Source organism: Rhinoderma darwinii, chromosome 10 (genome assembly GCF_050947455.1).
Source record: "Rhinoderma darwinii isolate aRhiDar2 chromosome 10, aRhiDar2.hap1, whole genome shotgun sequence".
Taxonomy (NCBI): Eukaryota; Metazoa; Chordata; class Amphibia; order Anura; family Rhinodermatidae; genus Rhinoderma; species Rhinoderma darwinii.
Window position 1 is genome coordinate 68,178,459 of NC_134696.1, and position 19,217 is coordinate 68,197,675.

At 42.4% G+C, this 19,217-nt stretch overlaps 1 protein-coding gene across 15 annotated transcripts in view; it reads right to left on the reverse strand.

The window, feature by feature from the left end:
* Nucleotides 1–15,535: 15,535 nt before the first annotated feature.
* The window catches only part of PHLDB1 (pleckstrin homology like domain family B member 1), a 314,415-nt gene continuing 310,733 nt past the window's right edge, over nucleotides 15,536–19,217 (reverse strand). For all 15 annotated transcript variants that reach the window (XM_075840044.1, XM_075840036.1, XM_075840043.1 and 12 more), the window contains one exon: nucleotides 15,536–17,148. In XM_075840044.1, the coding sequence (XP_075696159.1) occupies nucleotides 17,008–17,148 (141 nt within the window). In that variant the 3' untranslated portion in view covers nucleotides 15,536–17,007. The remainder of the gene's footprint in view (nucleotides 17,149–19,217) is intronic.

The window sequence follows — 19,217 nt, forward strand, 5'->3', positions numbered from 1 at the left end:
CCACAGCTTTTTTGACGAAAAAATAAAAAAGTTATGGCTCTCAGAATATGGTGATTTTATTGTGCAAACGCTGTAAAATATAAAAAAAAATATATACATTTAGTATCGCCGTAATCGCATCAACCCGCAGAATAAAGTAAATATGTCATTTATAGAGCATGGTGCTCTTTTACGCTTAAGCCCTGTCTAATGTCCAGGCAAATGATAAATCCCTTGAGGGGTGTAGTTTACAAAATGGGGTCACTTCTCAGGGTTTTCCACTCTACTCTGGTACCAAAGGGAGGTCTGCAAATGCGACATGGCGCCCGTACACCAGTCCAGCAAAATCTGCACTCTAAAAGCCAAATGGCGCTCCTTCCATTTTGAGCTCTGTCATGTGCCCAATCAGCAGTTTAGGGCCACACATGGGGTATTGATGTACTCGAGAGAAATTGGGTTTTTCTCCTATTAGCCCTTGTGAAAATAAAAAATTGGGAGCAAAAACTATACATTTTTGGAAAAAATTTCATTTCATTTTCACTGCCTAATTCTAATCAAATCTATGAAACACCTGTGGGATCAAAATGCTCACTACATCCCTAGATGAATGCCCTGAGGGGTATAGTTTCCAAAACGGAGTCACTTCTCAGGGGTTTCTACTGTACTGGTACCTCAGCAGTTAATGACCACATGTGGGGTATTGCCGTACTCGGGAGAAATTGCATCCGTATACCGTCCGTATTTACGGAAGCGTTTCTATGCAACATGCCGATTACATCATTTGCATCCTCCCTCTTTTTTTACAGACCTGTATATACGGATGGAATACGGATGCAATACGGACAGTATTTACGGATACCCTTCCGTATATACGGATAAAATACGGATATCTACGTATCCGCATTTACGTACAGTATTTCGGGATAGATGAAAATATGGTAGTGTGCATGGGGCCTAAGGGATTATGACTGAAGTATCAGACTGCACAGGGTTGATTTGTTGTCTGTTACTATGGAGATGCACATGTCTGCATAGGAGATGTAGACACAAAACGAGAGGAAATTTTTGATCAAGACCTATTTTAAAGTTGCTTCATTTTACATGTTTTGAAGCAGTAAAAAAAAAACCCCCAAAAAAAACCAATTCCAAAGATGTACATAACCATTAATCTTGTTCCATGCAGAATTTTTGTTAATTTCTTTTAAATTAAAAAATAAATTGAATATGTTAGGGATGTCCAAACTTCGCATTAGACTGTGTATATCTTTCAATGTATTTATATGTTTTCCAGATGCCACTGTCCGTCTGATTGGACCAGATCCCTGTGAGGGCCGTGTAGAGATTTTCTATGGCAATGCATGGGGAACAATCTGTTCAGGCTTTTGGGATTTAAGTGATGCTGAAGTAGTGTGCAGAGAGCTGAATTGTGGAACAGCAATTGAAGCATCCATAAATGGAAAATATGGGTCTGGTGCTCCATATAGTGGCCTGACTTATTTCCAATGTACTGGTATTGAAAAAGAATTACTGGCTTGCCCTTTTACTAATCTACCACACAGCCACACATATTATTCTGATTCTGGAGTCAAATGCACAGGTATGTGACAGCTGACAAGTAAGAAATGACACTCCAGTAAGACCAGTTGTCATGCAGGGGAGCAACATACAGAATAATGAAGTAACTACTCCAAGACTTGACGTTGCAAGTGTATTGAAATTAAAATATGCTTAGATCAACCAGCAAAATTAATGTAAACTAACTGAGACTTATGTATGAACACATAAAAATAAAATAGAAGAAGAATACTCCATGTGGTCTTCAGCGTCTTTATAGCCTTGATGTAATTTACTCTAATTGTTAGGGAAGGAACACACTAGGCGGATACGCTGCGTAAAAGTACCCACCGTAGCCACCCTGGAAGCCGCAGGGAATTCCTCACGTAAAACCACACCAAATTGTATTGCAGAATAAAATAAAAAAAAGTTTATACTTACCCTGGCTGTAGTCATGGTGATGCATCCCTTTCTTCTGAGCGTAGCCTGGCCTCCTGGGATGACGCTGTAGCCCATGTGACTGCTGCAACCTTTAATTGGCTGCAGCAGTCCGATGGGGTGAAATGTCTTCCCAGGAGGCTGGGCTGCGCTCAGAATAGAGGATCGGGTTGCTAGAACTACGGCAGGGGGTAAGTATGAGCTTTTTTATTCATTTCAAATAAAACAGCTTTTTTTCTCTCCGACTTGTAAATTTTGCGGGGGAATTGCTTAATTTCCGCTGCAAAAGTCGCAACACATGTCTCTTTGTTGCGGGCTTTACCTCCCCATTGAATTCAATCGGGAAAACCTACAACAGAAGATCCGTTGCGGTTAATCCGCAGTGTTTACACCTAGTGCGTTCCTATACTTATGGCCAGGAATAAATTTTATTTTTATTTTAACCTAATGTGACATGTACAATTACATTTCTAATATAATGTTTGTTTATATATGGCAGCGTTACCTACTTATAATTTACGGTCACGTGACCGCACCCAGGGTCAATTTTTATTTTCCGGTGACGTTCCGTGTCTTTGCTCAGCCAGCACTTCCGGCTGAACAACGGCACGGCGCGTCATCAACTACATTTACAGGCAGTGGGCCGGGCGGATGTTTCATGAGCTCTTCAGAGCTCCGCCTCTGGTCCCACAGCCTGTAGACGTAGTTGATGACGCGCCGTGCCTCTGATCAGTCAGAAGTACTGGCTGAGCAAAGACACGGAGCGTCATCAATCATAGTACATGCCCCCTCCTCCTCCTCCTTCACACTTGGAGCTCCCGCATTGCCTGTAAAGGTAGTTGATGACGCGCTGTGCCTCTGTTCAGCCGGAAGTGCTGACTGATCAAACACACGGAGCTTCATCTCTCCTAGTACATGCCCCCTGCTCCTTCTACTCTCTGATGTAGAAGAGGAGGGGGCGGTGTTTTTATTCCTCAATCCCCACGGGCCCCGATGGTTACATAAATACAGGACTAATGGTGTAACATGACCCCCATCATCCCTTTATGTGACCCCCATCATCCCTGTATGTGACCCCCATGATCACTGTGTATTACCCTCAACATTCCTATTACCCTCAACATCCCTGTCTATTACCCCAACATCCCTGTCTATTACACTCAACATCCCTCTCTATTACCCCCAACATCCCTGTCTATTACCACCAATATCCGTCTATTACCCCCAACATCCCTATCTATTACCCTCAACATCCCTGTCTATTACCCCCATCATACCTGTATATAACTGTCATCATCCTGGTATAGGATGATGGGGGAAATACACAGGGATGATGGGGGTTTTATACAGGGATGTTGGGGTTATATACAGGAATGTGGGGGTTATACACAGGGGTGTTCGGTGTTATACATAGGGATGATGGTGGTAATTTACAGGGATGATGTGGAGAGAGGAAGGGGGGATTTAAGCTTTCTCCTCAGATGCAGCAAGGGATCATGGGTATGGTGGGTTACAAGACCGGAAACAGCCAGGACCAGAAGCAAGTGATGTAAACAAACAGAAAGAGCAACAGTTAGGCTGGGTTCACACAACCTCTTTTCAGACGTAATGGAGGCATTTTACGCCTCGAATTACGCCTGAAAAGACGGCTCCAATACGTCGGCAAACATCTGCCCATTACTTTCAATGAGTTTACGGTGTACTGTGCCGACGACCTGTCACTTTACGCATCGCTGTCAAAAGACGGTGCGTAAAATGACGGCTCGTCAAAAGAAGTGCAGGACACTTCTTGGGACGTAATTGGAGCCATTTTTCATTGACTCCAATGAAAACCAGCTCCAATTACGTCCGTAATGGACGCCGCGAAAAACGCGAGTACGAGCAATTACGTCTGAAATTCAGGAGCTGTTTTCTCCTGAAAACAGCTCTGTAATTTCAGACGTATTTGCCGTTATCGTGTGCACATACCCTTATGATTGAGATCAAACAGAAACTGGTTAGAAAGTATGTAGGGGGTTTTAGGGAAGACAAACCATGGCTGGGGGACACATTTTAGAAAATATTTTTTTCCTGGCCAACCCCTTTAATGTTCAGAACAAACTAGGCAGTGCACAGTTATTCCTAAGAAAAAATTTACTATTTTAATTTATCTCATTTATCTAGGATTCCAGAAGATATGGCAAATCCAATTTTTTGTTAATTCATATATTGCTCTGGAAGGCATAAATAACACTCTATTAGAAAAAACAGTAAGTAATTTAAAGTACTCCCCCAGGCCAAACATGAAAATAACTCATTGCTCCTGAATCCACATGTTGTATGAGTGTTGGATTTTTCCCCAGTGTTTTTTCCTCCAGACCTAATAACAGAGAATCAAATCAAGGAAGCATGTGTCAAAGTTCTCATAGTGCCAGTGCCATTACTACAGCTGTAGCAGCCATAGTGGCTGCTACGGGGCCTGCAGCATGAGGGGGCCTGTGCCGCCCACCCCGGGTCCCCGTGCCCGAAGGCTCTGGTTATATTGCTATGGCTGCTACAGCGGTAGCGACGCCACGTTCAATAGTATCCACGTCCTTTGAACACGGGTACTATTGAACACTATAACAGAGCTGGGAGATACCTCCCTGCTCGACCAAAGGCTACAGATACCACCCAACTGCCTCGGAATCATTAGGACAGTCCAGGATTCCGAGCGGTGTCTCGCCGGGGTCACAAGCGCTGTGCTCGGGGAAGCCCTGATGTCACTGTCCTTGAGCGGAATCCCCGTTGCCGATGATCTAGCCAGGGGTTCTGCTTCTAGAGGAAAGCCCTTTGGTCACTGTCCATATATGGACATTGAAGTCAGGGGCTCCTCCTGGAGCAGAATCCCTGGCCAGAGTCGGCAACGGGGATTCCGATCAAGTAGTAGCCACTCATGTCACAGTCCATATATGGACAGTGACATCAGGGCTTCCCTCTAGGAGCGGAATCTCCGGCCTATGCTCTGGCTGGGGATTCTGCTCCTAGCGGGAGTCCCAATGGCACTATCTCCAGGGGGGGTTGCACTATCTTCAAGGGGGGTGTGGAACTGTCTACATAGACACTTTGGCACTATATAGGGGCACTATCTACATCGGCACTGTCACTATCTACAAGAGCACTGGAAATAAGGGTGGCTAAGGGGGCATCATACTGTATATGATTAGCTAAGGGCCATTATACCCTATAGGGGAAGCTATAGGGGCAGCTTTGGGGAATTAAGTTGCATGGGGGCAGCTTTGGGGGCATTAAACTGTATAGGGAGCAGCTATGGGGCATTATACTGTACAGGGCAGCGATGGGGCATTATACTGTATGGGGCAGCTATGGGGGCATTATTCTGCATGGGGGCAGCTATGGGGGTATTATGCTGCATGGGGGAATTTGTTTTGGGTATTATACTGCATGGGGGAATCTGTGTGCCCATTATACTGTATGGGGGCATCTGTGTGGGCATTATACTATTTGGGGCATTTGTGTGGGTATTATACTGTATGGAGGCATCTGTGGTGGCTTTATACTGTATGGGGGCATCTATGGGTAAGTATACTGTACGGTGGCAGCTGGAGCGCATTATACTGTGTGGGGGCAGATATTATGTATTATACTGTGTGGGAGGCACAATGGGAGCATGATATTGTGTGGGCTGAACCGGGTGTTTATGGCCGGGGATTGGGTGGGATTATAGGTGTGGCTTAAAAGAAAGAAGTTGCCGCGCCGCAACGGCTGTCCCTCTTTGTGATACTTTAAAGTATAGCACTGTCTACAGGGGGGCTTTATAGCACTGTATGGGGGGGGGGGACTGTATAGCACAGTCTACATCTACAGGGGGCTATATAGCACTGTCTACAGGGGGGCACTATATACAAGGGCGAGCTGTGTGGGGCACCCAGGGGAGGAGGGCCCAGTCAAAAGTTTGCTATAGGGCCCAGTGTTTCCTAGTTACGCCCCTGCATAGTGCTCTAGTCTGGTCTGCCAGGTCTCGTTTCTCTACTACTCTTCTACTTCAATTTTGGTGCCAAGAAGGGAAAAACACTACCCACATGCCAATCCTATTATTATCACTAATAAAAAAAGGTCATAAACATATGTCTCTCAGGACAAATAAATGGCTAGTCGATCCCTGAGTCAGGTATAATGTCTCCATATTAACTTTAATTTACATACAAAAGAGAAAGAAGGGAGTCATACACTATAAATAGTATGAAAATAGAAAAATCACAACTTGTATTAAATACATAGAAACAAAGTAGTCTGAAATATACAGGAGAATTAAACACGAGTAACTGTATAAGGGTCATGTCATTTTCCTGAATGGTGGTAAAAATACATAAAGATACAATATCAAATAGTGTGGCTGGACAGAGGGTCCCCCATGCTGTCTCTCAAAATATCAAAAACCTGACAAGTCCCATAAGGTATCAAAAACCAAGTGTCTTACCCATTGGTATGAAGTAATCAATGTGCCCAGGAATCGCACTACGCGGTTGTCATTTTTTACACTCTGCGCCTGCCCCGTCTCCCAGGTGACGTGTCATGGGGGCCTGCGCATGAGAGATTTTTTTTCTATTTTCATATTATTTATAGTGTATGACTCCCTTCTTTCTCCTTTGTATGCAATTAATAAAAAAGAGTTGTCCTTGATTTGTAAAAATGGTCTGCTTTTTCCCAGAAACAGCGCCATATCCTTCCATGGTCGGTATCTGGTATTGCCGCTCATACTTACTTAATCCCTTCAGGACACAGCCTGTTTTGGCCTTGTGGACACAGACGATTCTTTCAAATCTGACGTGTTACTTTATGTGCTTTCACCTATCCAAACGATTCTGTGACTATTTTCTCGTGACATATTGTACTTTATGTTAGGGAAAAAAATTGATCGAAAATTCAATATTTATTTGTGAAAAACACCAAAATTTAGAGAAAATGTTACAAAAAAATAGCATTTTTCTAAATTTTAATGTATCTGGTTGTAAAACAGATAGTAATACCACACAAAATAGTTACTAGTTAACATATCCCATATGTCTACTTTATGTTTCATAGTTTTTTGAGCGTTCTTTTATTTTTCTAGGACGTTACAAGGCTTAGCAGCGTTAGCAGCAATTTCTCACATTTTCAAGGAAATTTCAAAAGGCTATTTTTTCAGAGACCAGTTCATTCTGAAGTGGCTTTGAGGGTCCTATATGTTAGAAAGTCCACATAAATCACAACATTTTAAAAACTGCACTCCTCAAAGTATTTAAAGCAGCATTCAGAAAGTTTCTTAACCCTTTAGGCGTTTTGTTTTTTGGCGAAATTCATTTCTAACACATTTGGTTTTTTTTGTACCACAGAAGATTTCACCCGAGAAATGCATCTCAATATCTATTGCCCAGATTCTGCAGTTTTTAGAAATGTCCCACATGTGGCCCTAGTGCGGTAATGGACTGAAACACTGGCCTCAGAAGCAAAGGAGCGCCTTGTGATTTTTGGTGCCTCCTTTTTTTTTAGACTATATTTTAGGCACCATATCAGGTTTAAAGAGGTCTTGTGGTGCCAAAACAGTGGAAACCACCAAAAGTTACCCCATATTGGAAACTACACCCCTCAAGGAATTTATCTAGGGGTATAGTTAGCATTTTGACCGCACAGGTTTTTTGCTAAATTTATTGGAATTAGTCTGTGAAAATGAAAATCTACTTTTTTTTCTGAAAAAATGTAGAAATTTTAAAAATTTACAAGCAATAAAGGAGAAAAAGCACCCCAACATTTGTAAATCAATTTCTCCCGATTACGGCAATACCCCATATGTGGTAATAAACTGCTGTTTGGACCCACAGCAGGGCACAGCGCCATTTTGATTTTGGAGCGCAGATTTTGCTGGAACGGTTTTCGGTGCCATGTCGCTTTTGTAGCGCCCTAGAGGGACCAAAACAGTGGAAACCCCCAAAATGGGATGCCACTTTGAAAATTAGACCCCTCAAGGAATTTTTCTAGGGGTATAGTTAGCATTTTGACCGCACGGACTTTTTGCTGAATTTATTGGAACTAGTCTGTGAAGATGAAAATCTACTTTTTTTGAAAAAAAAAACTTTGAATTTTTTAATTTTTACAAAGAATAAATGAGAAAAAGAACTCCAACATTTGTAAAGCAATTTCTCCCGATTACGCCATAGTGCCTGGAAGTGAAGAAGCACCACAAGGATTTTGAAGCCTTTTTTTTTACTTGGATTATTTTTAGCCACAAGCATAGGCCTAAAAAAAATTGTCATACACATTTGTTAGAGTATTAGGTATTCATCTAGGGGTTTAATATGAATTTTCAGTTTTTGTTATAGTATTTTTTTTAGAGCGTCCAATTTTAAAAATGGGTAAAAGATCAGAATGATAAAGGGAGGGGGTGGGGGTTTTAAAAGTATAAAATGTTTAATCCAGGGAGGTGTGGTAGATTCAGAAGCAGTCCTTCATGCAGAGTCCGGGTTTGGATGGACAAGTCTTGCACTAATATATGGTATCCTTTCGGATAGCTCTTTTTGTGCAGACATGGCACCTTTTTTGTGCCCTGCGGTTTTTTTGGGTGTGGCGGGCACTTCACTTGGAAAGTTCTGCCCAGGAACTATACGGCAAACACTACTTAGAGCAGCAGAAGTTTCCCCCACCACGTCTCCCAAGCAAAATCAATTTTATCATTTTTTTCTTGGTAATCCAAGTATGTGCCCGGGTGTCCAGCTTTTCGAAAAATTAAAAATTAATTATATAGTGCCATCTGGACAAGGTGCACTGCCAATTTCTTGTACCCGATTTTGCTTTTCCTCATGGCACTATCGGGTTTTAAAACCTTATCATTCAGGTCAACCCCCCCCCCCCCCAATAAATGTATTATATGCCTGTATGCACACAGGCTACATCGTGTACGATGTAAATCCACGTGTGGGGACAGGGATGCAGCTGGCGTCATGCATAGATGTCAGCATACAGATATATTTTTTTATCTTTAAATTTGAGACACAGGATCCCTTCCTGCAGCACTTCTCCTCTTTCGCCAATTTGCAGGCATTGGCTGATGAGGGTACCTCTGTTTTTTTCGGACCGTCCCGCACTGTTTTTTTGTCTAGAAGACATTTGAACAGGGGTACACTTGTGTACCAGTTGTCCAAGTACAAGTTATACCCCTGATCACAGTGGGTGAAGGTCCCACACTATCTTCCCACTGTCGTGATGCAGGGTGGACAGTCTGGGGGCTGTATTGTCCTGTCCTTCCCCTCATAAATACGGAAAGCGCATGTGTCCGGTCTCAGATTCACACAGCATGTAGACCTTGTCCCGTACCTAGTGCACTTATTGGGCAAATATTGGCGAAACTTCAGCCTGCCCTTGAAGTGCACCAGGGTTTCATGAATTGAAATTTCTGTTTTGGTGGTGTAGCTTTCTGAAAAATGGGAAAAAATATTAACGAGGGGCCTAGTTTTAAAAAGTCTGTCGGAATTGGGTCACCCTGGGGCATTGGGAGTTGTCACTAAAGTGCAGAAATTTATGGAGAGCCTCAAATCGGGGTCTGGTCATTGTATTTCAGTGCAGCGGGCAATGATATAAAATGCCCGTAGACCAGTAGGATCTCACTTTTGGCTTTTTAGTGAGACCCAAGTTGAGGACTAACCCATTACCGCAGCGGTTTCAATATGAAACGGAGTTGTCATTGTGAGATTACATCTTTATGATGAATTAAGTACATATACTACATCCATAAAAGTTAAATCCAGCACCAATGTAGTAAAAATCCACGACTGTCACATCACTAATGGAAACACTTATCCGTTACGAGCATTATAAGTCTTAGTCATAGCCTTAACCATAAGCTATAACAGAACTGCTTAAAAAGCTTAAGTGTACGGTTCCCCTTTTTAATGTGGCACCTGCAGAGGGATTAACTTGGTTTATGACTGGTCCTTAGAGGAGGGAAAGTGGATTGCTACACAGTGTTGGAGTTAATCAAGAGTCTTCATAAAGACATACTAAGCCATATCCCGTCTCAATCACACAGTGTGGTTGAAAAATTATTTTCACGGCATGCCGCTGTTTTGGACAGCTACACATTACACCTACAGGAACTTTATGACATCCCATTCTAAATCCATAGGCAATAATATATGCGTGGTCCCTCGTTTGCAGCTAAAACAGTTTCCACTCTTCTGGGAAGGTTTCTACAAGATTTTGGAGTGTGTCTGTGGGAATTTTTGCCCATTCATCCAGAAATGCATTTGTGAAGTCAGACACTGATATTGGATGAGAGGGCCTGTCTCACAATCTTCGTTCTAGTACATCCCAAGGGTGTTGGATGGGGTTGAGGTCAGGGCTCTGTGTGGGCCAGTCAAGCTCTTCCACACTAAACTCACCCAACCATACCTTTATCTACCTTGTGCACTGGGCACAGGCATGCTGGAACTGTGTTCGGTCTGAGAAATGCCGCTGACATACGGACCCTATCTCACGGACTGAACATGGCAATGTGAATAAGGCCTTAGAAGATCGCTCAGGAGTAAACAGGAGCCGCTGTCAGCCAAATCGGACCAGCTCACCGACAGCTTCATCTGACAATGGCGTTCTGCAGCTTTTATGTGCAGTGATACATAGAAGCTACAGAACTTAAACAAAGCAACATTTTTATTTTATAAATGTACATTACAAAAAGTTATTTTCATGCATAAATACATACATTTAATTATAAAAACCTGTAGAACTGCTGTAAATTGTCATACGTTAACTCTAGTATGTTTGTATTTGGTTCAAGATGCTTTCAGCTGCCTCGACCCTGGCAGGAAAAGGTGTAATCGACTTGAAAATTAGGAAGAGGCTGAAGTTAAATTGAACCATCAACCTAGATGTTTGTACAACATATGGACATTCTCTATTCGCAAAAAAAAATAAAATAAAAAATAAATAAAAAGGAATAAAAATTTGGTTTCTACATAATAAATGTGCATGTTCAGTCATTATGTCAATTTTCCTTTATGTCAATTTCATGGGCGTCACCCTGCACCACTTTAAAACTTATAGTGAGAAATACATTTTAACAGATTCAGGAATGCCCACTGTATATTTACGGTTGGCGGTCCTCTCCCTTGAAGCCCACAGAGAACACAAAAGAGGTGAAAACAGCTTCTGTCTTCTCTCCAGGGTCCCCAGCTGTCTTTGACTGCAGGGCACCTGACATTCAGCTGCCCAATTGATCGGTCAGCCACCTTAAGACCGCGTCGTGGACATACTATGGCTCGGGTCTGTGACGCTAAGTGCACTTTAATTTAACGGAAAACTCATACATGCTATACCTAGTGTTGGTACTGAGTGGTGCTTCATGATACAGGGTTTCTCTCTTTGGTGTTCTTTGAATCTGAGTCATACACAGAATGCCTGCTCTGTTAGTATATCTACGGCACGGGCTAAACCTGGCTGCCTAAGCTATTGGGAAGCTGAATGTCGGGTGCCCTACAGTCAGAGTGCCAGGAACCCTGGAGAGAAGACAGACGCTGTTTTCACCTCTTCTGCCTTCTCTGTCCTCATGTACACAGTGCTTAATTGTGCTGCAGTTTTTCGGCCGGAATGTTACCTCACCATTGAATTCATTGCATATTTGCCAACATTTGATATTTTTTTCCAGGGACATTTAGGGCTGTATCTTCTTTGGTGGGCGTGTCGCATGTGGACGTGACTTATCTGGTAGGAGTGGATAATAGGCGTGACTTTCCTCCCAGAATTTCTGCATACAAATAAACAAACTAACATTTCTGTATTGGTTTGGCTGACAACTACTATGATGGCCAGTATTTCTCTGGTTATCCGGTTGTTTACAGGCAGGTGATTTCTCACTTTATTACTAGGGCTAGGCGATGTGTGCGGACCACTACTGGTAGGGTAAAAACCAGCGTAGATAGTGCCACACTCAGTGCCCCTTGCAGATGGTGCCCCACACTGCACCCAGTAGAAAGTGCCACACACTGCTCCCTGTAGATATTGACACACACTACTTTGTGTAGATAATGCCAGTGCCCACTGTAGTTGATGCCACAGTGCCTTCTGTAGATAGTGTCACACACACCCCTGTAGGTAGAGCAACACAGCCCCTTTTTAGATAGTGACAGTGCCCTTTGTAGATAATCCCACAGTGCCCTGTGTAGATAGTGCCACAACCTCCTAGACAATGCCACACAACATCCATAGATCATGCCACAGTCCCCTTTGTAGATGGTGGCACAGTGACCTCTGTAGATAGTGCCACACGCACACACACTCATTTGAAGATAGTGCCACACACCCCCTTGTAGACCGGTCCAGTAGGAGCCCCTGACGTCACTGTCCATATATGGACAGAGACGTCAGGGGCTCCTCCAGGAGAGAAATCCCCGGACAGAGCGTCGGTAACGCTCTGGCTAGGAAATCTACTCCTAGAGGGAGCCCAATGGAGCTATCTACAGGGAGGGGGTGTGGCACTATTGACAGGGGGGTGGCACTATCTACAGGGGTGTGTGCGGCACTTTCTACATGGGACTGTGTGGGTTGTGATCTACAGGGGGTGGCACTTTCTATACGGGGGTGTGGCACTTTTCACAGGGGACTCCGGTTAGGGATGAGTCCATATATGGACATCAGGGCTACCTCTATGAGCAGAATCCCCGGCCAGAGTTTCGGCAACACTCTGGATGGGGATTCCGCTCCTGGAGGAGTGAAAGGCAGAGCATGGAGTGAATAGTTTCCTGCTCTGCCTTAATATTCAATTGTATCTGCGTCCTGAGGACACAGATACAATTGAATAAGGGAATTGCCGAGACACGTCTGGGACACTAATTTGCTGCGACTGCCTCTGTAAATTCGGGACAATCCCTTCAAATTCGGGACTGTTGGCAACTATGTCATTGGTGAAAACCTGCAACAGAAAACTAGCAATTCCGCAGCATAAAAAAATCAGGTCAATTTATGAATATTTTTTCGGCTGTTTTTATTACACAGCGTGTGGATGACATTTGTTCAAATCTCATCCACTTTGCTGCTACTGTAATAAGCTGCGGAATTTCCACAATGAAATCCGCAGTATTTATGCTACATGGGAACCTGGCCTTACAGGGCTAATTTCCCCTGTAACTAGGGCTGCTGTGCAGCCCCAGTTACAGTGGAAAAGTCTAGCGTAAAAAAAAAAAAGAAACAATAAAGCCCTCCATTGGTCTTCTCTGACCTTTTGAGGGACAAACCATAATAATAGAAAATATGTCAGCTGGTCAGTGCTCAGCCTGTGGCTGATCACCTTTGATCATTTCAACCTGTTCAGAACTTTCACACCTTTTCTGAGCAACACGGTTGTTTGAATCCTATCCATTTGTGAAGGTGTTTATTGTTTGCCATTTTGGATTGGACCCGGACTGTATCATGAAACGGCATCCCAGGGTTGCGGCGCGTGATGACGTCAGGACATCCGGAAGACGCACCGCCATGGTGAGTATACTTTTTTTTTTCTGTGCAGTTTTCCACAGTGAACATTCCGGCTGAAAAACTGAACCACAATTTGGTTCGGCTTTTCGGCTGGAATTCCCCGCGGCGCACAGGGAGGATACGCTGTGTGCATTTATGCAGCGTATCCAACTTGTGTGAACACAGTTAGAAAACACCCGTAAATCTTGCTCAAGCTAAAATATATATTTATTTCACATTCCCATTATCTTTGGAAGGGCTATAGAGTAGACTTGAATTACTTAGTTATGAATTTGCAATGTGAAAATCACATCCTTCCCCAGCATGATTAAAGGGGTTTTTTGCTGGGGAGAAGAATCTCTCTATAAGCTTCAGCTATTTTTGTTGGATTTATTGGTTACTGTAATGTATAGAAGTGGCACAAAGTATTCATTCAAGGAACTGCACAAGGGACCAGTGGCCATCAAATCCATGTAGAGGAAAGGAAGTTCCATCATTGCTTCAGGAAAGCATTCTTCACAGTAAGGCTATGTTCACACGGGGTATTTTGCCGAGTTTTTTGAAACCGCGTCGCAAAACTCGGCAGAAACGGCCCGAGAACGCCTCCCATTGATTTCAATGGGAGGCGTCGGCGTCTTTTTCCCGCGAGCAGTAAAACTGCCTCGCGGGAAAAAGAAGCGACATGCCCTATCTTCGGGCGCTTCCGTCTCCGACCTCCCATTGACTTCAATGGGAGGCAGGAGAAAGCGTATTTCTAGCTATTTTATGCCCGCGGCGCTCAATGGCCGCGGGCGAAAAACGGCACGATAATTGCCGCGAAAATCGGCGTGCAGGGAGAGGAATATCTGCCTCATAGTTCCAAACTGAATTTTGAGGCAGATATTCCTACCCCAAAATACTCCGTGTGAACATAGCCTAATAGTAGTCAAACTTTGAAATGCCCTATATACACTACAATATTCAGAGTTATAATTAACAACGGAGAGATGTAGGTTAAGTTGATCCAGGGAAAATATCCAATTATACAAGTAAACTTGGCAACAATCATCAACTCTCAGATGGCGGTCCGAATCCTGCCCAGAGACACCAGCTGTCTTGACTCTGCAGACCTGCTGTTATAGATGCATTGAAAGAGGGCAGCAATTCCTCCAATGCATCTATGACGACATGTCTGCCATCAGGAGCAGAACTGCAGCCGGGACCCAGAACACAAGGCCAGCGTCTAGAACTGAAGACCCGGGCAGTCTATATTATTTTATTCTTTTGTCTGGACTGGGGTCTGAATAAATTTAAGCGGTCTGGTCTTTGGTAGGAAGGCGTTTTGGGGTCTGAATAAATGTAAGCGTTCTCGTCTTTAGTAGGAAGGCATTTAGGGGTCAGAATGAATTTAGTGGTCTTATCTGGGGTCTGGTGTGAATGAGTTTAGGTGTGTGGTCTGGGCCTAAATGAGTTTAGGGATCTGGTCTGGGGTTTGAATGATTTTAGGGGTCCAGCGTCTTATTATGGGGGTCTGGTCTGGTTTCCCTACTAACAAATAATAAATCTTGTTGTAAATAGTTTTTCAAAGTTTGCGAAACATTAAGACGACAACATATTTTGTGTTGCTGTTCAGCTTCAACTGACCACTGATCCAGTTAAGCGGACCTTTACTAAAAGTAATTGAGTACCCCTGCTCTAATTCAAACAGCTAGGCCTGATAAAGAAAAGTGATGGACACGTTTTGTTTTTTTAATAAGGCTGTGTTCACATCTGCATCTGGGTTCCGTTCTTCTCAGTCATAGGAGCAGAACAATTAGAATACTGGAATCGCCAGATCTGTTGCATGACGGAAACAAACAGCGCCCGACATTAACTTGAATGGGTTTCTGTCATTTTGCCGGCGAACATGACGTGAACGGGGCCTTACTCTAGCATTGCCACCACTGTGAACCAAAACAGACACGTCACACATACGTTACATTATTCGAATATTCCTGAAGGATAAGTGAAGCAGATTTGCTAATGTGTTCGCCCTGTCTAAATCTTATACAGCATTAGTAAATCTGCCCCAGCATGTACAAAATGCTTACAGCTTCTATCACACCTAATAACCAAGACTCACAATAGGTTTTTGGTCACCTTCCTTTTATTTAGGAATAAATGTGATATGATTAGGACTGGGCATAAATATGGGATACAAATACTCATTCTACTTTCAAGATGATTTGTCAACATGATACAGATTAAATGACCTTACTCTGATACACATGTGTATTGTAGTGTATATCTACATTCAGTGATTCTCTCAGGACCCACAAAAGGAGCCTCAACAAACCAAGAAAAAAAAAATGGACAATTCTGCCTTAAACAAAAAGATGGCTATCGGAGTTGATGCTCCATATGCACTGAAGTACTTTTTTTTTTGTTAAACTGAATACAAGATAAAGGCACAAGTGGTATAAAAGATTAACACAACAAAAGGTGTCCTTGGTAATATCTTTCTCTCTCTCTCTCTGTTGCTGCCATGAGTCATCTACACGGCCTGCTTGTCATACAAGAAACTGCATTAGTGTAACACAGAAATTCAGACTAAAAAATAATTTGATATTAAAAATATACAGATATAAAACAGCATTTAAACTCCCATTTAAATCTTTAAATTGGTACAGTCATAAAAATCACACTTTTTCTATTAATAAAACTGGAAGAAGTAACCACACAGTCCACACGGCGTGGAAACATGGGATTAGCTGGTACCATTACACAGAGTTGATGTCCTTGTTTAAGCTTTTCCCGTTTCCACCTGGAAGTCACACCATCATATTTGTGCCCTGCTTGTAGATACATAATAACGATCAGCAAAAGCTAAATTATGTAGAAAGTCAAAGTGTGTAGAAACAGACTACGGAGGAAAGCGTCAATACAAGATCTTGTTTTGCGGCCTGAATGAAGTGGAGAGGCATTGTCAATGGGTCTTTACTTTCCACCGGAGGATACACAACCATTTTCTCCTTGGCACTTTCTAGCATACATGGGGGTGATAAGGAATAGTTCTTGCCTTGCATATTACATGGGATACATTTATCCTTTTACAATGATATTAAGATTACATATATCAGAGAAAATCCATTCATTTTAAGAAGATCAACTTCAACACATCCAGGATCAACATATCCAGAGGTAACACTTGCGTTGTGATATCAAGTCTCCGCAAAATTCCATGTTCAAAAGTAAATCTGGCATCTTCATGCGGGCCTTGCTCGTCAGTTTTCCTTGGTGATATATTTCTATATACACACACACATACCATCGTCCTACTACTACTCATATACAGAAAACAATTGGATACTTAGAGATCGCTTCCTCTATTTTTTTTTAGCACAGCAAGGGACAAGCTATTGATACATGGAGACAAAACAACCTCATATATAACAATATGGTTAATAATATATATTTCCTTAAGAATATACAAACCAATAAAAATTTAACAGTTTTATTAGAGTCCTTTTAACAATACATGGCATTCTTTTTTTTTTTTCTCAATCCCATTTTGGTTCCTGAGAAGAATAATACTAAAGAGTGCTGAAACTGTTCTCTGCATTAGTTCATGAATTGCGTGTATCCCTCAGCTCCAGTTACAATGACGTCCATCCAAATCCGCATGGCTTCTGGTGAAGGAGCAACCATATAATACAGCCGATCATGAGTTTTGACACAGAAGGTCAGAGCCGGGTTTGGACTCTATGAAAAAGAAAAAAAAACACACAAAAAAAAAAAGACTTAAAATAGCAATTTCCCTTTTTGATAAAAAAAAAACTACATTTCAAATCTCAAAATCTGTTAATGCAAAAAAAAATCAATCAGAATAATAGAAATAAAATGTCAGTAACTAAAGTTCTGTTGAATATCCCAGCTGTAAATGTAAACTAGCAAGCTGCAAAGAATATTGTGTACACACTCTCACCCACCTCCTTCAACAGGGGTACAGAGAGAAAATCGGATATCTGCTACAGAGGACAAGAGAGGAGTTCAGTGCAAAGTAATGATACAGGGCAGAGCCACAGCTTCATAGACAGAGTAATACACACGAAGAGCTTGTATGCGTGGACACTTCCTCTATACATCCCAGGTGCATTCAACATTATACGTTGTGTTCATGTAAGCAGACAACTAATTTAGTATCACAGAGAATCCATGATGAATCTGTGCGGTTGGCTTGTATAAAGTGTTGAGTGAACCATACATGCATTGCTGGTTTATTAGTAATCATACAATATTCTAGACAGATGAAGTGCCCATGTGTACCAGCTGAAGAGTCATTAATGAACCAATAACAGACCTGTAGCAGGGCCGTTTGCATGAATTTCGAGACGTGCGACTACTCCACAACATCAAATAATCCTTTACAATTTCAAAGCAAATAATTAAGAAAACTGGCACATTACCAGGCCCTATAGGAAATGGAATGTAAACTATTAATTCATCCATTCATTATTTCATTACCTACTGTCTACGCCACTGAATCCTATTTACTGATATCATGGGAACGTGCTCATTGAAGAATGGTTTTCATTATTACATGTGTCACTTACTAGATTAGTACATTTTCTTCTGATAATGTTGTGAGGTGCCATATTTTCCATCGCTAGAACTCCAAGCCTAATATTTAGGACTTTCAAAGGGTGCTGAATTCAGAGAGGGAACTTGTTTGGACCATCCAAAAAGGACAGAAAATTTTACGAACTTCTCTTGCTTTGGGGCTTACAAAATTTATATAAAAGTGGGTCCCCCTGGCAAAATCAGCCATTTGCCAGGGTTTCGGGAGCTGTACCCACAGCGATCAGCTGATTGTCGGGTCGACTCTAATATTAAAGGAGTTGTTTGTGAGGAGACAACGGCCTTAACTTGAAGCAGACCTCCTGGATCCCCACACACACGGCTCATGTTATAATCATTCTATCCCAGACCGAATGAAAACTGACCCCCCCCCCCTCCACCCGCACTGGCTTCTTGTTGAGCTTGTGCTTATACTCCGCAGCCACACTGGACAGGAAGAGCAGCAGTGCAGAGCATGAAGGAAGGAGACCGAACGTGGTTTTTCCAACTACTTCAGACACCAATTAAACAAAACTGTTGAATTGCAGACAGAACAGATATGCATTACACAATTGACTTAAAAAGGAACCAACTTATATATATGTATATATAAAAACAATCCATCAGAGAAACTTGGTAAAGTAACTCATGTGCCTACACCATCCGCTATAAAACAAATTCTGATTATTGCCCCTTCTAAATGTGCACCCCCACAATTCCATATTAGTGCTTATCCTAATTTAAAGGTCGGAATGTAACTGCCATTTGGTTCATAGATGACCCCACCTGTGACGGTCACCAAAACAACACATACACATTCATTTGAGTACTGATGCAGATACAATAATAATTAATGAGACAAACAACCATAGAAACAACATATGAGAGCACACACACACTTAGAGAATATTAATCATCCACTTACAAAAAAATAACACAGACATGCAGCATTGCACCCGAAAACTGCCCATACAGATCACAATTTCACGTACAGGAAGAAATGTGAAACAGTTCAACCAACACAGAGAGAACGCCTTGCGAGAATGAAGACAATGCAGGTGCATGCACATTGCTGTATTATTGCTCGGTTTCATATAGAGCCATAATACAGCTCTCATTCGCGTGCATTGGGCTTCTACTGTACCTTCGTATGTCTCCAATTTTGCACGAACAGAAAGAAAAAAGTTGTGGCACGCTGCACAGAATTCTGCATG